Genomic DNA, 25,276 nt, shown 5'->3' on the forward strand with positions numbered 1-25,276 from the left:
TATTAAAAAAAAGTTTAAAGAAACTGCCACTGTTAGAATTTTCCCGGAAAAAATGGTTTAATAAACATTTATTTAATTGTCATTTTACTGTTATTCAAATAAAACCAGTCAAATCACCATTATTATAATAGTATCCAAACTATTAACTGTGAGAAAAACAGTTCATTATCAGCTTTCACCAAATACAGTTGTTTAACAATCAGAAATTCTTCCCAGCATTTAGATCCACCTAGCTCCTTGAAGCTGGTACACATTATAGCCAGAAAGGCTAATCTTTTAATCTCATGACAGTCAGGACGGGGATTTGAGTCAAAGCGTTAACACCAATATATTTTATCCACTCCTCCAACATCCCGCACTTCCCAATTTGTGACCCTGGATTATTAGAATACGTTACTCTTATTCAAGAATCGACGACAGCAACATAAAGGTGCTTAATAAAAGAAGTCTAGTATTTCTCATCACTTAAGATAGGTAAAATATCCAGATAAACTAATTAAACCACATTCCAGGTTTTATTTGATCAACACAACTTAACCACAACCTAACTCCAATGCCCATTACCTATTGAAAAGCCTATCTTTAATCTGCAAATTAATTTCTTTATTACAGTTCTGAAACCATGCTAGTTGTAAAGGGTAAAAAAAAACGTGTAGTCTTGTGTTTAGTTTTTTTAACCATACTAGCTGTAAGCGGTTAGTTGGATGGACAGACTGCTGTCGGTTATTCAAAATACCTATTTAAGAAAATAAAGTTCATAATGAGTATTTAAGAAAATGAACAAAGCAAAAAATACGCATTTTCAATGTTCAATCCAAGTTTAACAACTAAGCGAGGAATTTTGCACTTACTTTTTTTTAACACTAATCATAATTATTGAGGGGGCAAAGACATGAACTTCAGTATCGGAATGGCTGGGTACACTACAGATAACCTTTCAGGCATTCTCTTCGCATTCTAAACACTTAGCTATTAGATGGTTTTCTACAAATCTGAACTAGTACACCGTTAATTCAATATCATAGTATAGTAATATATTTATAAGAGTCTTAAGAGGAAGCCATACCGTGGGCTTACTTTTAAAAATAAAATTATCAATGTTGTATTTCGACTTATAGTTAACTATCATTTCGACTTATAGTTAACATATTTAATAGTAGTCATTCTTATGTTTCATGATTCTACTTTTTAACATAATATTTCAGAACAGGGGTTTCCAACCTACAATGAGGCCGGGGGCCACAATTAAAAAAACAAATGAAATGGCGGGCCTCAGCTTTATCAAAATTTTATGTAGGACTCTTTTATGTTTGAAGTAACTTAAAATATTACTGTTAGATTTTTACCAAAATGTACAAAACAAAAGTATTGAAATACAAATTAAAATGAGAAGTAGATTTTTAATTGTTATTAATAATATTTTTGAAAAGATTAAATAATAAAAATTCGGGCTACAATAATTTTAATGTACACCTATGTATTAAACAATTAATGTGCAACAGATATCTAATTGTTAAGAGATAAAGCTTTGAAAAGGTTGGTAATTAAAACTTTCATAGTAGCACACAAAATATTCAATGAGAAAATTGAGCTTTGTCTGCTGCAACCACCAGAGAATAGATATTTACATTTTAAATTTACAAATGTGTGTGTAAATATTTTTGTCCAAAATGAGTGGTTTCAAAAATTTAAATCGGAGAATTTCTTCGATAAAATTTCTGATACACACGTTCTAAATTATATTCACAAAATACAAGAAAGTTAAATTAAAAAGAACAACATACACGATTATTTTTGTATTTAAATAAATATTATCTTTGATGTAAAACTTGAGAAATAAATGTCTTTGCACCGTTGGTATGTTAAATTTCACAGAAACGAAGAAATTAGTTTTTAATTAACGAGAAAAGTATTTTAAACCCACATAGATTTTTTACGAAAATTGTGCGCAAAAAAATAACTAATATATTTTAGTTCGCGGGCCACAAAAAAAGGCCCGGATGCGGCGCCCGGGCCACCAGTTGGAAACCCCTGTTTTAGAACATATTTTTCCAATTTTTAGAATATATTTAGTTCTGAACTTGTTATCTCGAAAACTCGCTATCTCGAAATTCTTTTTAGTGTTCCTACAACTTTGAGATATCGCATGTGGAACGCATTCTGGGATAATGCTAGAAATATTTGTATTAATATAATTATTAATATGCCAGCAGTAAAAATGAACCATTTTTATCTATTTAAGTGTGAAAAATTAGAGTACCTAGAGAAGATGACTTAGAGAACAATATCAATTACATAAATGGGAAGGAATTTATTTTGATTCCCAAAATCGGTCTTTTGGGAAATTTTCGTCTCACTAACTAATGTTTATACTTCAGACAAAAGAAATCCGCAGTTCACGGCGTGAAATCAATTTCTTTGAAATTCTTTTCTTCGAGGCAGAGATTTAGCTCACATATAATAAAAATTTAAACTAACAAGCCCCAAGAAAACTGTAATCGAGGAGCTCCAACTGAAATTAAACCACATCACGTAGAGGTTTTACGAGATGTTATTTCTATGAGTATATTTGTAACAGTGCTAAGGATTGGTCAAAGGAAAGTACTATTGAGTAAACAAAATATATTTTCGTTGTGTAATCTCTTATCTCTCTCATTGAAGAAATTTAGTAACCTAAAGGAAAAAAAAGTGAATTGTATTTGAAGAAAATGCGTATAGATAAAGAAACAAATCCTTGAAACTGTATCGTTAAAAAACAATGCCCTGAGATGGGGACAGATACGACTTCTATTCGAAAAAAATATGAATAGATAAACAAAGCCTTGAAACATCATGGTTAAAAACCATTCCCACACAACCTCCCGTTGAGAGCCAGGGGGTCGAGGAGGTTAAGTCTCAACGATTCCGTGACCTAAAGTCATAAAGGTGGTAATGTGGTCAGCATTGTGCACAGACCACATTTACTTCAAAACAAGGTAGTATTAACCAATATAAAGCTGTTCTTCAAGCCACCAACAGAGTTAGTTTCCTGTCCTTCATAACGACAGCTCAATACCATAACCACTGAGCCATCCTGACTCAAAACTCAAATGTATCAGCTGGGATTTAAACCCCCGAACTCTCCCATAGAAGTGAGTGGATAACTTAACCGCCATGATTTCAGACAATAACATTAATCAGGCAAAAAAAGATTTATTTAACTAGTTAATCTGTTCTTAAAGTACAAGTTTATTCTTATGACACATTTAAGAGATGACGTAATATTATCTAAAAAAAAGTAAAATCAAATCGTCCAAAATAAGGAGTTTAATAAGTTTAAATTTTAATAATGAAGAAAATCACGTTTAGAAACAAAAAAAAATATACTATATTCTAAAAAAAATTAACAAAATGCTGCTTAGTTGATAATTAGAAAGATCAATACTATAAAAACATACAATAACATACAACAAAAAACATTCAGAAATTTCTTTAAAAAAATTTTTTTTTCAGCAAAACATCAATATGTTTTACAGAACATGCATTAGCTGAAATTCAGGTTTAGTTAATTTGATACTTAAATTTGGTGTCTAAAAAGCTTTGAATTTCGTTGTTGCATATTATAACTTCATTTACTAACCCAAATGCATCCTGAAAGAAAACAGCACAATTCACAGGAAAAAAAAATATTCACAGGAAAAAAATCGATTTCAAAAGGTTAGTTTAATACGTAATTGTTGAAAAGAATACTCTTCAAAATTTGTAACTAAAAAGTTTTTAATTATAATATTAATTACTAAATTAAATTAAAGTTAATAAATTTAAGTTACTAAATAATTATTTTAATTAATTACTGAAAGAAAACTTTTTTTAAATATCATACTATATTTTATTGTTTCTAAAATAAAAATATTTGAAATACTATCAACCATTCATGGTTATCAGTTTTCTTTTATGATAAACTAAGTTCAGAAATATCCTAATATGTATAAAAAAATAAAAACGAAATATTGCCTTTAAAAAAGAACTACGTACCAATTAGATGGAAAAATTAATTTGAAATATAAATTCGAGTTTTTCTTAATTCCTAGCAATACGTAAAAAAGAAATGAATCATGCTCAATTAGTAGAGTTATGAAATGTCAATATTTTTACCAGATATTTTACTTAAAACATAATTGAAGTAACATTCCTGCAATTTTATGTTAAATTCAAGATATACATGGATTTTTAATGGAGGTACAAAAAAACGTTTGTAAAATCAGCTGATACATTTCTCTAGCATTAAAGATTTATTCATTGCTCAATCGGATTTGATGTAACATTTTAAATGGAAAAAAAATATTAATCAATATAATGTTACTTTAGTTTTAAATGAAAAAAAATTCACATTAATCTTTTTCAGTAAAAGTTATCAATACTGCTTTCATATAACTAAGATTTAAATTCAATTTCTGAATATAAAAATAATAATTTTGGATAATTAATTTCAACATTAACGTTAAAATATTTTTTTTGTAAAAATTTCAATCTTATATCTTTAATATGTTTTTCTAGAAAAAAACATGCACTTAATACTTTACATCTAGTTTTAAAGTAACCGAAATTTTTATTTACATTTTTTTTCACCTTCTGTTGGTTAAAAAATGTATAGTTTGCTATGGATATCAATTATGCTGCCAATTTTTAAAAACAAGATTTATGATTTTATAGAAAAAACATTCATGTTAGTAGATTACAGCTATACTGCGCCAAACACAAACGTTATTTTCTGCTCTTAATGATGTAATTAGAAGTAATAAACTCACTCAGTTCATCCATTTCAAAAGGTAGTTGTAAACTATTTTTTACAGAAATATCGAAAGGATATAAAAAAAATCGAAAAATATTGAAAGAAAATAATTGTTTTCCATATAATATCTCATGACATCCTCTCAACAGTTGTCATTTGGTACAAAGGTAATGTTTGCAAAGTTTCAGATCAATCAATAATTATTTAGACCTCACCCCAAGTCTTAAATTTAAAAAAAAAAAAAAAAAAAAAAAAAAAAAAAAAAAAAAAAAAAAACATTTTTTTTAAAGTCTTGGTTTTGATTAAAATCCGAATGAGTGACTGCAGAAACACAAATCTGAACTCATTTTATAGATGTTTTTAACTTTATCTTTTATAATTAAAACGCATTTGGAAAGCGAATACTAAAACAAGACAAAAAGATTCAAATGTCATTCAGATTCATTCGTCACGAAATAATCAGTCAAAAGCGTAAAAATGGAATTTTGATGTTTGATCAAGATTTTTGAGAGATATTAGTTTAGAAATATTAAAAAAAAATCGAAAATATAAGAAAGATACGATGTAATATCTCATTCAGTCATCTGTCTTGTTTCGACGAGCAGCAAATACCAGGGCTAAAATTGTTGACAAATTCCTAATAATAAATTCAAATAGTATATTGCTATAAAATCTCTAAATTCAGTAATTTTATAAGTTAACTGTATTATATTAAACCAGGGGTCCATTTAGAAGAAATTTGAGTCCGCTAACGGACCCTTCACAAAATATCTTTTCATAAAAACGGACCCTTCACAAAATGATTTTTCTTTTAATCGGACCCTTCAAATTTTTTTATCTTCATTATTATTTTGTTAATCGAATAAACTCTTTCCAGGGCAGAAAACAAGAAAGATGGATGTAAACTAATTAAGTTTTGTCTTCGGCAGACGATTCTTCCATTATTCGTCCGAAATTAATATTCTGCGTTCAGCAGTATAGGCTAAATATCAAATATTTGTATGATGCATCTCTAATTTAGAAGGAGCAATTGTTGTTTATTTTTTAAAATTTAATTTTTTTAATTACAGTTTTACAGTGTTGAGCATAATCTTGTATGCCTATACAATTTAAAAACTTCTTGAAAAATTTTTTTTTTGCAATAACGGACCCTATTTGCACAAATTCATAAGAGCGGACCCTGGTTGAAAGAATGTGAGTAATTTTTTCACAATTTCACGAAAAACGGACGATTCACAAAATGTCTTGACAGACCCCTGATTAAACACAATGACAAGAGTGCTTATACAACGCAGTTTTTGCACAAGAAACATACCAACTCTTTTAAGACTGATACATTCTTTGTTTCGACAAATAAGTATTTATTTTTAAATGAAATGCAAAATAAAGCACCATATTGAAAAGAAATTCGTTTTTTTAGCAAAAGTTTGGACTTTATTTTTATAACCGTCGATGAACAGCCGACTCAATTTTAAGGTTTACGACAAGCCTTGTAATTTTTAACCCAATCCAGAAGACAAAGGAACTCCTGGATCAAGTATTGGGAGAAGTGTACCTTCGTGGAGGACGTTTTGATGGAACTAACTTGAGTTATGCGGAGAGGAAGACCACGAGAACTTCCCACGGTTAGCCTGATGGCAAAGAGACTAACCCATGATCCGTCTACCACTGAGATTATTTCACGACAGCACTCTGGTCGGTGCAAACCGGATGCGGAGTCATATCAACCAGCCATCGCTGGGATTCGAACCTGGTTCACCTCATTTGATGGTGAACGCTCTTTCCCCTGAACCATCATGGCTCAAAAGTTTAGATTGCCAGATTTTGTATATGACCAATCAAATTACTAAAGGCTATCTAAAAAAGGAGTTTTGCATATTTTTTTAGAAAAAAAATCAAGCTCTTGGTGCAATTGGAAATAAAGGTATGCAAAAAAAGCTCACGGTTTAAGAAATTATAATTTTCTTTTTTAGAAACAGGGTGCGTTGCCAAATCCTTGAATCAAAAATAAGCACTTTTTAAAAACTTTTCAAGCACTTTACAAAAATTTTCAAGCACTCAAAAAATTCATATTCAATCAGTGATATCATTGAGAAACAAAAACTTTTTATAAACAGTTTTAGCGTTAACAAAAACCCAAAAAGAAACAGACGTAAATCAAACAATCATTACTTTCCCAAATCATCGAGTGAATTCAACTTGACCCTGAACTCAGAACAAAAGTACCCGCACCCCCTACGTCAAAAAAGTATTAGAAGTAAAATAAAATAAACAATAATAAAATTAAAATAAATTAAAAAGAGAAACATTTCATAAGGATCTGATATTCTGCATCCGAATTGGGGCACTCAGGTTTCAAGTGCGCGTGCATGCGCAAGTCATAACGTGGGTACGACATGAAGTCCGCGTGAATGATTACGTAGCAAACAACCCATTTTTCGTGAAATACATGGGATCCACCAGATAGCGACTGAAGGGAGAAAAAAAATTATTCGGGGGGGAAAAGCACTTTTTGAAAACGCCAGCTGAAAAATGCACCTTTAAAAGCTTTTAAAAATGAAATCCCCCAAAAAGCACCTTTAAGTACTTTTTACAAACGCTACGCACCCTGAAAAAAAGCCTACAAATCATAATGAAAATTGCATCAATCTTGGCAATTTTAACTAGTAGAATGATACATTCGAAGCATAATTAGTTCGAAACCTATCAAAATATAAATAAATGCATCCTCAAAGAAATATCTTAATAGTGCAGTACTGTTTATTAATAGTGTAAAAATGCAGAATAAATCAACCAGAAACAAAGAAGGGAAACTTTCCCCAACCTCAGTCGTGGTCAGGAGGAGGAGAGGAGGGTACAAACCAGTTTCAAGAACATCAGCTATTGTGACCCACCCCCTCCCAAAAATGTCGTGTTTTCCTTTATACACGAGGACCGCACCTAACCTAGAAAGACTGGTTTACTTCATGTCTATAGAAACTAGACTTCTTCCCCTGCGTACATTCTTTGGTTAGGGATTTCCAGGAGACAAAAGTATCAAATATTGAAATTAATAAGATTAAGAATTGATACAATTTCAGAGATGCCTACCTTCTCCGTTTTGAAAAAAAAAGGAAATATTTTCTAGTAGTAACGAAACTGAAGTTATTTTTTTGTTTAGTATTTTTCCTTTTAAGTGATTTTTTACATCACTCCCTATGAACAATTCAAAGCATCAACAGAAATGCAAATTTATTGCAGTTATCTCGTGGTGACACTTAGGGCGTAATTGTTCTGCAAGACTAACTATTTAATTCGCTACATATTGTTTTTAAAACTTTTGCAGAAAGCGGAACCGTTGGCATCCCAAGTATAATTGAAATTTATGATCGGTATAAATTTAATTCTTCTAATAATTTTACACTTTTTGTTTGAAACTTCAGTATTTCTTATAGCTAGCATGCAAAATATAAATGTCTTAATTTGAATCAGAGTAATAAATGTATTGGGTAACACTAAGGGATTGCAGGTTGCCTCTATTCCCTCATAAATTACTAATTTTTTTACAGTCGTATATGAAATAATTACAGGTAAATTGCAAGGTTAATTTAATTTTAACTACATAGGAATCCTTTTTATGCCAAAACTTATAGATTTTACAGTTGGCTATTTTTATATAAAAAAGTTTTAATTGCAAACTTATTAGTTAATATAATTTTTTTTTATATATTAATATGATAAAAGTAAATAATAGTGAATTTTAAAAAATTAGTTTAAATTTTTTTTCAAAGAAGAGCGTTGATGTTTCGTTCGAATTGCGAAGTAAGGAATGTTCTAAAAAAGTTGTAAAATTATGACTTAAGGCAATGTCTCCTAAAATCAACAAAAATAAAAATAAAAATTGAGATTGATGTTTATTTGGCCAAATAAAAATTAATGACATTGAAGTTGTTGGTATGCAACTATTTCATGGCAAATGCAAAACCCGAAATATATATCTTCCTGCAGGAGACTTGTGATATTTGCAAATTCTGGTGATATTTAGATTGTGGTGATATTTTAGATGTTTATAAAAAAAAACTAAACAAAACATCCCTCAAGCGTCATGCATCATGTTAAGTGGTTTCAAAGTTTCCAGATATAGGCCTGTAGAACCATTCATAACAATCTAAGTAAAAGTGTAGAAAAATGCTCTAAATGGTGCATTAGTTTCATATTAAGACCTTAAAGTAGCGATATCAAATTTTTTAAACCACTTGTGGTACTCAAATTCTCAATTAGTTGATTTTATTTTTTGTTAAGAAATCTTGAAAAATGAATGAAAATGTTTTCAAAAATATTGATTAGCAGATCATATGATTAACGGAAAAGTTTGGAAATATGAATAACTGTTTCTTTTTTAAAACCTTCGAATCTTTGATTCTATTATTAGTTTACGAAAAGTTAAAAAGCATTTAATTAGCTTTGGTTACTACGTCTGCTATTTTTATTATAGTTATTATTAGTTTGTTTATTAATTATCTGAAATAAAGTCATATTTTAAAATAATTATGTTGTTTTATTTCATTTTATGCCGATCTTGTATTTAAAAAAAGTATTCACGGCTACTTTCTTTAAAAATTTGAGATAGTTACCAATTGCACAAAATTTTTTGCACTTTAAAAAACAATATTTTTTTGGAGTAAGGTCGGGAAATATACCATTCATTCTTTAATCTGTTGTTTGTCTGTCAAAGTTATTCTAATTGTAAAAGTTTCAGCTGAAAACATTATCTACAATATAAGACTAGGTTTGTGTTTCGACAATTATCTGGTTAGATTTTATAGCGCAAAACTGACCGCTTTCTTTCTTTCTAAAAGAATCACGATTTTTTTCCAATTTTGGCTGTATGACGTGAACCGGGTTCGAATTCCACTTACGGCTTGCACCGACCACAGTGGTGACGTGAAATATCCCCAGTGGTAGACGGATCATGGGTTAGAGTCCCCTCGCCGTGGGAGGCACACCGTGGGAGGTTCTCGTGGTCTTCCTCACCGTGTAACGCAAATGCGAGTTAGCTCCATCAAAAAGTCCTCCACGAAGGCAACTTTCTCCCAATACTCGATCCAGAAGTTCCTTTGTCCTCTGGATTGGGTTCAAAATTACAAGGCTACTGAGTTGAACATTAGTAGTCGTAAACCCACAAAATTGGATCAGCTTTTCAACAACGGTTATAAAAAATACTATTTGTCTCTTTAAAGCACTTTATTCGTTAAAAATATCGATGAATCCTTGCGTTTAACAAATTAATAACATAAAGAAACTGACAGTAATTTATGAACACATCAAAAACAAAGTTTTTTCCAATGTCCACGTGAGTATCGTGAAAACCGTGAATTGACGTCAATATCGTCTGAATTGACGATATTGACGTCAATTCGGGAGTATTAGGGCAGATTTCTTGGCACACTTTTAGGATCACCATATTAGGTGGGTCAATGCTGGGCCCACAGTAAGGATATATAGTACAGAGAATGAAAGAACATCCATGCCTCATCCGAGATTCGAACCCAGAACCTTTCTGATACAAGGCCCATTCCCTGACCCCTACATAATACGGTCGGCTAACCTTCAAAAATAAAATATTTAAAAAAATCTATTTTGAAATTTCGTTTTGTGTTTCAAAAATAAATTTACTTTCTTAAAGGAACTATAACAATTTTAGTCTGCATCATTGTTATTTATTAAAACGTATAGTAATAAATAAACATGATTTAAAAAAAATCAAAATAGGTAGAACTCTTAAATTCTGAATAAGACATAACTTCAACAAAAACTTCACAAAAACAAAATTTTTAAAAAAGGAACCTATGAATAGCAAACATAAATATACGCAATTTCGATAGCTATCTCAGTGTTTAATTAAAAATCTCCCTTATACCAGAAAAGAAAATATTTTCTTTGAGTTATAATGAAACATCTTTATACTTGTTTAATAAATATTAACATCAAGAAGCTCTAATTAAAAATATTTCAATAAGTTTTATATATTTTCGTAAAAGAACAAATATCTGATCCGAAAATCAGAAGATAAGACTCCAGAAAGTTGCTCTCTAGGAACAAAAGTTATTGTTCTCTTTCCTTGAAAATCTATTATTGTTACTGCGACATCATAAATACCAAGATGAAAGTTACTCTCAGGAAGATATTGTGGTTTATAGAAATGCCCGTAATATTTTTTTTTATTTCTTTGAAAGAAAGAATTCCTTTTTATATAAAAGATTGCAATTGTAGTTACACCCAGTAATATTGCTTTATATTAATTTGGAATCCCAAAATTAGTTTTGAATTAATCAAAATGAATTATATGAATAATTTTTAAAAGCTGTTTTGCTATTTTTTTAGAAAAAGCCATACTGCTATTTTTTTTGGAAAGAGCTATTCTGCTATTTTTTTAGAAAAATATTCTGCTATTTTCTTAAAAAAGCTATTTTGTTAATTTTTTTTTCTAGAAAAAGCTATTTTGCTATTTTTTAGAAAAATATTTCCTATTTTTTAGAAAAAGATTTTCTATTTTTTAGAAAAAGATTTTCTATTTTTTAGAAAAAGATTTCCTATTTTTTAGAAAAAGATTTCCTATTTTTTAGAAAAAGATTTCCTATTATTTAGAAAAAGATTTCCTATTATTTAGAAAAAGATTTCCTATTATTTAGAAAAAGATTTCCTATTATTTAGAAAAAGATTTCCTATTATTTAGAAAAAGATTACCTATTTTTCTAGAAAAGCTATTTTGCTATTTTTTTCTAACATGTATATCGTCGGTGAGTTTACTCTAAGCACAGCTTAAGATGCGTGTTAAAAAAATTCAAAATGTGTGTTTAAAAAATTGACACAGATCAAAATACGTTTCAGAGAACACGGAATGGACACAGAATTTTGTGCTTATGTTTCTTTACTTATTTAAGCACAAACCATAATCCTGGAGTAGGTAGTGGAGTATATGACAGTTGAAACTTTTTGGAAGATTTCTTCGTTTTCAGAATTCAAAACAATAAAGCGAGTTAAATTTTTTAAAGTTTTTAACACTCGCATTTGCTACCACAATTCTAAATTTATAGAACCTTTTGTAATACAACCGTCGACTTTTAATTTTTTTCTTTAAAAAAGACTAATATTATAAACTGCACTAAGTGATTAGGTAAATTGACGATATTACTTTAAGAACTTATTTGAATATATTAATTTATTCAATAAAGAAAGGAATACTTATAAATGAAGTCCGAAAATGAAATGAACAAAGTCGATTTTCATGAATAGTAATTCATAAACACGCATTTCATGTTGTGTCCATTTTCGTATCCACGCCTTTTGGGCTGGGTCTATTTTCGTATACACGCATTTCATGTTGTGTCATTTCATTTTCGCATACACGCCTTTCGAGCTGTGCATATTTTCATAAACAATCATTTCAAGATGTGTCCATAATAAAATTTTGCTTTTTTTTAAGCATTTATGCGTCAGTATCAAAAGTTTATATTAGTAAATAGAAGAGTTTAGTTCTCTCTAAACTAAACTTTGTCATTATATTGAAATTAAAAAGCAAGAAAGCTTAATACCTAATATTTTTCGGATTATAAAATTACAGCATATTTTTTTGAGTAGTTACTGAAAAATTCTCAACTACTGAATATATTGAAAATTGAAGGATTCATCCCACTTATTAAATTAGAATAATGATCTTAAGATCTAATTTTTATAGATTTTGAAAGCTTGCATGTGCATTTAGTTTAACTTAGTATAACTTATTAAAAAGTTAACACCACAACTGAAGAGTTGTCACTCTCCTTATATAAGAAACGCAAAATTAAAGCTAAACACAATATTATGTTTCTAAATTTGGAAAACTTATCTAGTTTTGTCTAGTTAGTATAATTGCGAAACCTCAACTTGAATTTAAAGAGTTTGAAACTCTCGTTAAATAAGATGACGAACCTCCAATAGCGATGGACAGATAGATAGCGAATATGTTAGGACTAACAGTCTCAGATTTTAAATATTTAACTTAAGTGCCAAAAAATGAAGCATTTTCACTCCTTTTAAAATTGAAAGACGAAAACATATTTGGTCTAACAGTCTCCGTTTTTAAAAAACTTGAAGACTTATTTAGTTTTGTCCAATTGGTCTTTTGAGTAGTTATCTACCGACATACTACTAAACTTTGAAGAGTTCATTAAATAATAAGTCGAAAAGCTAACAGTCTAATATCCTTTAATTTTTAAAAAAAAAATAGTTTTGTCCTGTTAGTATATCTATAGAAAAGTTGCTGAACCTTTAAAACTTTTCACCTTCTTTATAGTTGGAAGATCACCAACTTCAAAATCTAATAGTCTTAGTTTTTTAAAAAATTTTAAAAATTCAGATATTTTTATCATGTAACTACAGGAAAAAATTTTAAAAAATATTCACAAATAAAAAGTACGAGATAACATTTTAACATCTGTAAAATTTCAGTTCTTTTAAATATAAACGAAATTTCAGAGGATAAATGACTATTATTTTTTCTTAGCTATAAATAAACATCTCTTCAGTGTCTGCAACTCTTCAAACAAAATTGCCCCAATAAATTTAAATAATATTTTCATCCGTCCGGGCAACTACATTTCCTTAAAATAAAAAATAATTTTTTTCTTCTTCTTTCTATTTTAATACATAGCATTTATCAACGATCGGATGCATCACAACTTTGGAATCACATATATCCAACACTTACTTATGCTCTAGAAAACACACATACTTTGTTATCTTTCCAGAACTATGTTCAACCCTATTATTTATTGGTTGAAAACATTTTGGAAAGCATTTGGGAAGATAATCGAATTTTAGAAGACACGATGCATTTATTATATACATTTGGAGACAAATGCAATGAATAGTGTTCAACAGTTAGAAGAAACATTTGGTTTTTGAAGGAGAAGAGAGACTGTCTTAAAAAAACATTTCGAAATAAACAAAGATAAAAACTAGTAGTCGGGTACACAGTTTTTTTTATTTGATTTAAAGCATGTTACTTCGATAGTAATTATGGAATCTTAAATGTATTTGTGCATAGTTCTCTGTCAACTTTTTTTACACATCATGTGTTATCGCGTTTGCAAGAACATCAGAAAGCAAATAAACAAATTTTCTATTATAGCTAGATACTCTAAATATATTATATGCTGCCGGACAACAGCGGATATTTTAGTGCCTCCAAAGCATATGTATTATTTTGGCACATTAAAAATAAACTAGCGGCTCGATAGCCCATGGACGATCAAGACGTTCTGTTTCCAGCACAGTTTTCGCTGAGCATTCTAACATTCTGAGAGCTAAACATTCTATAATATGTTTCAATATACTCATACAAGTTCAATGATAATTTTATAATGATAACAGCAATTTTATAATGATAATAAAAATAGTAACTCAAAGGTTTGAAATTTATAATTTTGCAATTCAAACTGTGCAATTCAAATTGTGAAATTCATAATTCTCATTTTAACAAAGTTGGGAATATTTGATAGTAATTGCTTTAAAAGCATACTTATTGCTTTTGCATGTCATTTAATTTACGTCAAATGTTTTACTCAAAATTTTTAAAACACAAAAACATTATTTAATTTTTAAAAAGGAAATAGTTTTAAAGCTTTAAATAATACATTATACATTTAACTTCATAAGATTTTACGCTAGATCACCGTTCAACTGAGCTTAACAACGAAAAAAGCAAACCAGATTATTTCCGGGGTATTGAGAGCATCAGCGAACAGGGGGCAGAGCCCACTAGTTCTATTTTATTTTACCGCTTAACTCATCAGCACTGGTTATTCTATATCTGTCAGATATACACGTTTTCTTCTTACTTTTTTTTAAAGTTCAAACTCTTAATTTGATAAAGCATAATAATGCAACCTAATTTCATAATTTATTCGGGTGTTCCTTAAACAACGCCCTTAATATATTTTTTACTTATCAAATATTAAATCAGGAGGAAGACAATAGTATCAAGAATACTATCAAAACCTAACGAACACTATCAAAGAAGGCTATAATAATAAGGTCATTTTAATTCGATTGCTTTGAAAGATCTTCTATTTATACCCTTTCACCTCCTCAAAATTTCTTCTGACAATTAAACAGGTTTTAATGTTCTTTAACTTCAGTTTTCTGGTTAATGATACTCTGCTAATGCAACCTTGACTGAATTTGTCAAATCAGAGCAGCTTTAAAATTTAGATTAAGGGAATACGGAAGATATGCCCGTCATCAACAATTCAGAAAATCATCGATTGCCGCACATATAATTGAAATCTTGAGCATGAAATTATCTTAGATAACACGAAAATTCTCTCCATCTTTTGTCACATAAGCACATCTTGTTGGATTTTTTTTCATCACTGAATGCTTGGTTGAAGAAGTCAGTCAATTCTGCCTGAAAATGTACTGTCAATTGATTTGCATTTTTCGCTCACCTTGACTACCGCGTATGCATTAAACCATAATATTAAGCATACCTAATGCAAGAGTATAAGATGTCAACTATAAAATTTAATTAAAAACGTGTTTTTAATTTAAAAATTTATAATTGTTTGATTCAAATACTATGCTTTTAATTGAATTAAACTTTAAATTCACATCTCAAATTTGTTCCTTTCAAACAAGATAAACTGTAGCAAATCTAAAAAAGAATATTTTTTCTACTTTAAACAGAAATGTGTGAAGTATGTTCTTTTCAAACAGAAATAGATCATAATTATACAGAAATAGACCATAATTATACAGAAATAGACCATAATTAAAACAGAAACGTGGAGGTCAATGATTAATTCGTCTTTTTTTTTTCTTTCTGTATCAAAACGGAGATAATATTCTTCTTTACACAAAGTAATACTCTTCAAAACTTCGCCCCACATCTGTCATTATTGAAACCTTATCCTAAGTCTGGAGAAGAAAAAAAATCTTTAAAAAAATTTAAAATCACATTTCGTAGCTGCCACACAACTAAATGATATATTTCTCATTCTCCAGTTTCTCCCATTTCAAGCAGTTTTAGAATCCTGCCAAATGGCCCGATAAGTCGGAGACCATAAGACATTCCTCCTTCCTTATTTGGAAAGATATCATGCCCCACTAATCCTCAAGCAAGCAACGGTTCCCTTCCTTTTATCCTGATCCCCACACCCAGCTCTGTCCCTCTAGATTGCTTTGGCGATTTATATGCCGCGATATCTACTCCTCCGATAAGATTTCTGCACCAAACATCTATTGTTGTCACTGATTGCGAATTTTGTAATAAACAATATTTTAGATGTATCGCTTATATATATATCCTTGTGCAAATTAATTGAAACAAACTCAATAAATTCAGAAAACTAAGAGAAAATGCTATTTTATTTAAATTTATACAGACTCAAAAATTTTTAGTACATAATATGATCTCCACGACACTTTATTAACATTTGGACACGATTCGGCATGGATTCCACTAATTTTTTACAGTCATTTATAATATTTGTGTCCTTGTACCACACATGAATTAACGCCGTGATTAGCTTCTCCATAGTTATACAGTCCATATTTAATAGGCGATTCTTGCATATGGCCCAGAGATTCTCAATTGGGTTGATATCCGGAGAGTTCCCTGGCCATTCCAATGTCTCAATTTGATTCTCAGACATGAATTTCTTGACAATTTTGGACGTATGGCAAGGAGCTAAATCCTGTTGAAAAATCCCTGTTCGATCAGGGTATCGTTTCTTCAACTCTGGAACAACTTTTTTTACCCAGAATAGTAATGTACTGCTCAGAACGCATCATACCGTCAATGGGCTGCAAAGGTCCAACCCCATTGTAACCGAAACAACCCCAAAACATCTTCTTTAAAACACACGAAAAAAAAAAGTTTTTTTCAATTAATTTGCACAAGGGTATATATATATATATATATATATATATATATATATATATATATATATATATATATATATATATATATATATATATATATATATATAACATAAAAATCAAGCTTCAATTAATCTTTTTATGTTATTCCTTTTCTATAAATCCTTTTCTTAATGTATTACTCAAAACTAAACGCTTTCTCACACTTTTAAACTCACATCCTGTCTATTAATCTATTTTTGGCTCAAGTATGTATTAATTAAAAGTAAAGACATTTTCCCCTTTGCTCTTTGTGGGAATCGCGCGACCTATTTAATAAACCAATTGTATTTATTAATGTTTCCCTTTTACCCTGAGATATAATAAAATAGAGGGAGATTCATTTGCCACTTTCCTTAGGATAAAAACTAAAGCACACAGATTTTGGTGTGCGATTTGAGCTCCGCTAAAGATAGAAACTGTTCTGAATATACAGTGTAAAACTCATTGTACATTCAGATAATATTTAATAAATATTTTTGTAAAAATATTTAAATATATAAACACAAAAATATTTAATAAAAATATTTTTGCCTTCCAACTGCTGTTTGTGTGGCTCAACACGCGACCATGACTGCTATCCTTCTTTTTTTAAGTTAAATCAGTTATGAGTTTTTAGATTTGAAATAAGGAAGTATAAACGAATAGAAATATTAATAATGAATTATTAAAGAAATAAAATGAACCATATCTATAAATGTGGATTTTTAATTTACAAGCATAAAACGCAAATTAAATTTATCAATAAATAAATTTAAAAGAAAAAAAAACTATTAAATTGTAATAGCTGAAAAGGGTTTTATATATCTTTTTTTTTATTCATTTCAATTAGCCACAAATGGTCAAATTAAGTAATTACCTTAGCGAATTAACTTCTGATGTAATGATTGCATTTTCACATACAATCTGCAATCTTGATTAGATCTACAGTCATCTATAAGTAAGCTAATGGGATAGCTGCAAGTAACAATATGTGGTTATCTCAATCCTGATTGGTTGTTAAAACATGGCATTTGTTTGCGTTAGTAACTGTTTGTTCTATGACTACATGATAAACTGACTTCATATTTTTGAGATCATATTTCTCCTCTTCTGTCCTTTCCTTTTAATTCTCTCAAAAGTTCTATTCAATTCACTATTTAATAAAACTTAAGTAATAAAAGTTTTAAGTTCAATTGCCTATTAAAACCGTGAATATTTATTAACATTTCATTCATAAACAGTTCATCTACTCTTATTACATGGAGAATCTTTTTCTTTAAATTATTTAAAAATGATATTTTTAAAGTGCAAAATGGTAAAAATGAAAAAAAGTAAAAATTATATTTTTAAAGTGTTTGAATTGTTTATTTAAAAAAAAGCAGTTACTTGTTTTAAGTAATATAAATCATTGCAAAATTCGATAAAATTACGTAATAAAAATATTTAGTAATTTTAAAATTTGATTAAAACACAGTTTTGAGCAAGTTCTAACACACATTAGCAGGATGAAAGTAGTTTAACATATGTTTCATTGACCCATGTTCTGCGCTTGAATACTGTTTAAACATAAGCGACACATTTCAATTTCACAAAAAAAGTGTTTCTAAGTCTAATTTCTATTTAAAATAATGTACATATATAGGAAGATTTTATTTTTTTTTAAAAAAAAAACATCTGGAACAAAAGATATAAAAATAGAAAAAAAATATTTACATATAATACGCTTTAATAACGTAGCATTCTTAAGTTAAAAAGAGAATGTCTTGAAAATTGTCTGAAAGAATTAGCATAAAATATGTTTCTTCTTCCAATCTCCGAAGTTAATAAAAATATAAAACTGTCGAAATCAGAATGTTACTTAAAAAATTGCTTATTTGAAAATTTTCAATAATTTAAGTCAGTCTGTCAAACATTCGGAGATGTGTCCTTAAAGTGATAAAATTTTACAGACGGAAATCGTTTGCGTTTAGATAGATGATTATTGGAAACTGGCAACTTTAAAATATGATTCTAAACTCCGTTATTATTGGCATAAAAATGTCACTTTTAATAACGCTATTTTGGATGTTTCAACTCGCATACTAGGAGGATTCTTACAGTACAGTTCATATTGGAGATTTGGCATTCATTTGAAATTTTAGATTTAAATTGGACTTTTATGGGGAAAAAGCAGACTCGAGCAGAAATGTTATTGCTTAAAAAATTCTTCTTGTGACTATAAACTCAATAAATCAAAGAATTATTTTGCATTTTTTTTTGAAGTTTCTGAATAAATACTCAGCTTTAAAAGGAAAAAACAGAAAAAAATTTCAAAGATATTCAAGAAAAGAGGACATTAAAGGAAAATTCTAAAAAGCTAAACTAATCTTTGAAGTATTGTTTGTCGTTAATATTTCAAAATTTTTGAATGTCAGTAAAATAGATAATATTAGTATTTCTTAAAACATCGTTTCGATAGGTACGAATATACATCAATTTTATGATTTTCTTTCTTTTTTTTTTGTATTTTCAAACACAACATTTGTAAAAAAAATACACAGAAAAAGTGGGGGAACAAGTCACCTAACATAAGATTAAAAAAGGTTGAATCAAGTTTAAGGTATGTTTTTATTTTTTCCGTACATCATTTTCTTGCAATGAAGTAAAAGAAAATGAAGATTTTGATTAAGTTTAAAATTTAGTGAAATTATCTAGAAACGGAATGAAGTAAATAACAAGTACAAAAAGGGGAAATCAAGTTGCAATGCTTTTAAAAAGAAATTTTTGTCTTCATTAATACTATCCAGGGCCCGCCCGCGCTAGGGATTTAAAATTATTAACCAGTAAATTAGCCAAATATCAAAAGTAATCATCAATTTTCGAAAGTCTTTGCCAATTGCAAATCTTAACGATTTTTTTATGATTAATTTTTTTCCTTAGGAAACTATTTTACTGTAGTTTGCTTCAGGCTTATATTATTCTGATCGAATATTAATAGGTTATGTGGCGCATCTACCGAAAATTACTGTAATCGAATAAAAAAAATACTGATTTGTTTACAAAAATTCATTTTGACGTCATTCTGAGGTTTCAGTTAAATATATAATTTTTTTTTCAGCAGGAAAATTCATTCGCCAATACTTTCACCGAAACGCAATTTTATTCACCAAATTTACGATTTTATCGCATTTGGAACTTAGATAAAATTGAAAATTAAGATTACATGAATAATTTTTAAATCCCTTATGAAACAATTTATGTACAGGAAATATAATCAACGAGAATTATTTTAACTTCCGAAAACACCGCTGTTGTAGAGCTTGGAATATAATCTTTAGATTGTTTACATTTACACACCTGCCAACTTCTACGGTCGTTGAAAAAGATTTTACAAAGTGGTAGTAAAACAATTAAGTTTGGAAGAAATTTCTAAAAGCATAACTATTGAGAGATCTATAAGCATAATTAGCCAACCAATAAATCTTATCTACATATTTTTTTAAAGTTATTTATTCGTCGTGGTAATTTATAAATTTTTGTTGATGCTTTAAATTTCAAAATTTAATACACCAAAACGCTTATGTTGCTACCACTAATTTATAATTTTTAATAAAAATTATTTCTCAACGGCAGTCTAAGTTGGCAGCTATTCATTTGAATACAAGTTAACGTGAGTTAGTGAAAGCCCTCGACGCTGCCAACCAAAATATAAGAAAATATACATATATTTTTTTTGCTATGTACTTAGAATAATTACATTTTAATTATTAACTCTCTGTGAACTAAGAGATTCCACTTCCGCTCTGGTAAGCCTATATTTCGAATTCGTCACTATATTCTCTTTATGCTGCGCGTCTGTTTGATTTACAGACTAATTTTATTTTTGGAATCAGTGAAAATGTTACGGTGAATGATCGAAATTGGTGATTGTTGACTTCCACCAGTGAATGTTGTAACTCACATAGTCGATTTGGTAAGTGTCCGAAATATATACTAGGTCTAGTTACGTGCCACTGCTCTGTACACATTTGCCCGATATACCCTACACTGATGTTTTTTAAGATTCAGTGCCTTTGCCCGGTATGCCCTACATCAATGTTTTTTTAAGGCCAAGTGCCACTTCCCAGTATGCAATTAACAGGTACTCCGAACACTGATGTTTCTCCCAATCAATCCTCAGCAGATATTAAAATATCGAATAATTATAATGATATCAACGAATAAATTAATATCAAACCGGATGTGGCAAATATTTCTGACATTCACCAAAGCGACTATGTGAGACACTCACCAGTAAAAGTAGACATTCTTTTGATATCGCGGTCATGCACAGTAACAAATACATATACATTCCAAATTAATAATTCTTTCTTTATAGTGTAGGTACCTTAATAATTATTTTATTGACTCTTATATGTATGATAAATAATCGTATGTTATGTATCTTACCTCATGTATCTTATCTTAAAGATGGTAATTATAAATGTTAGTGCTACTGAATTCAAAAAACTTGCTAAACATCAAGTAATGTACAAGAGCATTCTTGGTGTAGTAGAACACTTTTAGGAGCACCACTTTGGGATCGAAATTAGTTGCCACCATTTTTGTTCTAAAGATACATAAAAACAGTTTTACAGTGTAAAAAAAATTTCTGCGCAAATATTTTTTACTGGAAGTGTTTAGAAATACCGCATAATTCAAATATACTTTCTTATCGCTTCATTTTTTGTTGATACTAATTCCGTGAAAATCATTTTTTTATTTATTTTATTCTAGTGGGATCTTGTATGTTCCAGACGATGGTTTCCTGTTATACTTCTGACAGCATTTAATGCTTCAAATTTTATTGGACAGTGTTTTTGTCTGCTTATTGCAAAGAAGTAAGTTAAATTTTGATAGCTGTAACTATTCTGTAGCTTATTCATAAATTATAATAAATTAGTAAAAACACTATATTCAATGTTTAATAAGCTATATATTTACAAAATAGTATATTTTATTTAATGTATTTGAACCCACGTTCTTTACTTCCTTAAAATTTCGATGTTTCTTTAACAATGAAATAACAAATATTTTCTGCTTTTTTATGTTAGACTTGAATTAACGGTTTAAATTAAAGCAGTATTTTTAAGCAAACCATGTGATAGCAAACATTTTATTATTTGTAGGAAATTATTAAGATTTCGTTTGGAAACAAAGAAGTTGTTTTAATTTAATTATTTCAAAACCTTACTCATGATTGCATAAAGTATGACTTCCTATGAAGATCAAAAAGACGGTTGTTCCTAGATATGAATAAAGATTGAATATGGTTCTCCATAGATAGAAATTAAATGAATAAAAAATACTTTTTAAATTAGTACTCTAAAAGCGTCTCAATTCTTACATAATGTGACCGGAAAACTTAATTATATGAAGAAGTAATTTTTTTTTTAAAATCAGTAATATATTTTACATCTGTTCTGCATTTAATGAACATAATAAAACAGAAAAGCTTAATTAAAACATGCTTTTTGTGGAAAAATTGAAAATCCTGTATGCTTATTTACACTGCACATTCAATTTGCTTAGCTTATTAATATCAATTTAAGCCTTAGTTTATTATATATATTTTCAGTTTATTAATATAAGCTTATTTATATAAACGTATAACAGATCTTCCTTAGTTCCTATTTTTGAGAATTCAAATATTTATTTTTTGCCCTACATGTACACATTTCGTCAAAATAACATTCCATTAAAGTATCCATTAAAGTAACATTTCATTAAAGTATCATTTAAAGTAACATTCCACTAAAGAAGCAATTAAAGTAACATTCCATTAAAGAAGCATTCCATGAAAGAAGTATTCAATTAAAGAAGTATTCCATTAAAGTATCCATTAAAGTATCCATCAAAGTAACATTCCATTAAAGAAGCATTCCATTAAAGAAGTATTCAATTAAAGTATCCATCAAAGTAATATTCAATTAAATTAACATTTCATTAAAGCAACATTCCATTAATATATTCAGTCACATTAGACTCCTGCTTAATTCCACTAATCAGTACGATGTATATTTTAGCATTTTACGTTCAGACGCCTATTATTACTGTTGATTGTTTAGAAATTTAACTATTTAGCTATTTCTTAATTTTCAAAATATTATAGTGATTCCTCAAGTTTTATCAATACTTTAACAAAAAGTTTATAGTTGAAAATATTTTCACAAATTTTGCATGCCCACTTACTTCATTGGAATTAAATTTCTTTTAATTCAATATAGTCAACATCTTGTGACTAAAAAAAAAGTCAGGACTTCGTGCGGAGATCAAAAAGACCACGGTTCTAAATTATGAATAAAGGGATAATATCGCTTTGGAAAATAAAGTGAAAAAGAAATCTTTTCAAATTCATACTTAAAATTATCTCAGTACTTGAAAACTTGAAAGGAAATTTAATTATATCAGAAATAGCACTTTTTTTTAAAAAAATCAGTAATATTTTTTTACATTTGTGCTGCATTTACTTTGCTCTTTAATAAAAATTTATATTATATATATATATATATATATATATATATATATATATATATATATATATATATATATATATATATATATATATATATATATATATATATATATATATATATATATATATATATATATATATATATATATATATATATATATATATATATATTCATATATATATATATATATTCATATATATATATATATATATATATATAAAGAGTCCATCATTATCATGAAATAAGAAAGCTTAACCAAATCATTATTTTTATGGAAAGAAGACTCCTTTATACATTTCGCTAATGCATTTGATTTGTTATGCATATTAATCAAAGAAATGTAAAATTGTTTTGTATTTCATTTTTTGGAATTCAACTGACATTTATATTCTGTATTACTTGTCCACATTACATTAAAAAAATTTCTGCCATATTACACTAGAATCCACTTAATTTCATTATATTTAACTTACAAATCTCCGCTTCTGATACCGATTGTTATTTAAATATAATAAACTTCTAGTATTAACCGTAATTTTTAAAATATCAACATATAGTCGTTCTTTAAATTAAAGAGCAATAATTTAACTCGAATCCTAAAATAAAAAATATTATCAAATTGCTAAACATACTCACTTCATGGAAATTTCTTTTAATTTTATCCCGTCATACTCTTTATTACGTAAAGAATGCGTATAGATATCAACGTAAAGAAAGAATATAGCTCTTGAAAATCCGTCGTTGGGAATTAAATAAGGCTTTTCAAATTAATACTTAAAATTATATCAGTTCTTGAAAACGTGACCAGAAATTTAATTACATCAGAAAAAAAATCAGCAATACTTCTTGCATCTGTGTTGCATTTGCTTTATTCTTTAACGATAAAAAAATCATTAAAAACTATTGTTTTTATGAAAGAAAGAAAGCTTAACAAAACCATTCTTTTCGTAAAAGAATAAGATTCCTTTATGCATTTCTTTAATTAAACTTGACTTATTATTTACACAGCGTAATTCTATCAATTTGTTTCAAATATTACGATAAACTAATCATTGAAAGGGAAAATTGTTCCGTTGCACTAATTTAATGAAACAAATCGGTCTTCTTACAATTAAAACTGATTTAACAAGCACTCATCCAGTACAAATCATGCCTAGATCAAAATGATAAGATTAAGAAATAGAATGATTCTCAGTTTGTTTTTTTGGAAAAATTTATTTCATTAACTGTAAAGTCACGTAGTTATCTTTGATTAATTAGAAACTCAAATAGTTCTTTTTTTCTTTCTGAGATTCATTTTTCTGATAGTAATTCTTTTTTAATATTGTAGAATTAGAAATTCTTTTTATGAGTGGTACAAAAAATTTTGTTTTTTGTTACACACCTAAATAATTCTTTTATTTAATAAAACTTTTTTCTTTTTAATTATATACTCTAGCTGTAACCAATGCATTATCTAAGTTTTCTAAGGACACGCATTGTTTAATTTATTTTTTATATATATATATATATATATATATATATATATATATATATATATATATATATATATATATATATATATATATATATATATATATATATATATATATATATATATATATATATATATTACCTAAGAAATGTTTTAATTATATAGTGTCCATTCTCAAATAACTTTTAGCTTTTTTTTTTTTTTGACAGTAGCATATTTTCATATCTATAAAATGTTTGTCATTTGTTTGCAAAAAACTGATCGAGTCATTTTCGATCTTCTCATTTAAAATAGTTTTTATCCCCTAAAGAATTTAGAGTTATGATAGAAATTGGAACGTTGTTGTAGACTAGCGGCTCTCAACTTTAACCCTAACTTTACTTTCTATGTGCATTTAGATCCGACCTACGATTCCTAATTCATTTTTTTTTAAATTATTTCAAGTAAAATGCCATCGAAAAAAAATTATATTTTGTAAAAGAATATATAATATTTCTCAAAACAATATAAAGATCAAATTATATAAAGAAGCATGTATCAAAATATTGCATTAGTATTTCCTATCACGCTTTTCAAATCAGCATTAAAAAAAAACAACGATATGTTTCCCTAATA

General features: G+C 28.2%; 1 protein-coding gene across 1 annotated transcript in view; it reads left to right on the forward strand.

Annotated features, from left to right (window-relative positions):
- LOC107444471 (beta-alanine transporter-like) overlaps positions 1–25,276 on the forward strand; it is a 293,044-nt gene that overhangs the window by 130,273 nt on the left and 137,495 nt on the right. The window contains exon 2 of the mRNA XM_071179361.2: positions 21,449–21,552. Within this exon, the coding sequence (XP_071035462.2) occupies positions 21,449–21,552 (104 nt within the window). The remainder of the gene's footprint in view (positions 1–21,448; positions 21,553–25,276) is intronic.

The sequence above is a fragment of the Parasteatoda tepidariorum genome, chromosome 1, assembly GCF_982258835.1.
Source record: "Parasteatoda tepidariorum strain Cologne lab strain chromosome 1, Ptep-v5.0, whole genome shotgun sequence".
Classification (NCBI taxonomy): Eukaryota; Metazoa; Arthropoda; class Arachnida; order Araneae; family Theridiidae; genus Parasteatoda; species Parasteatoda tepidariorum.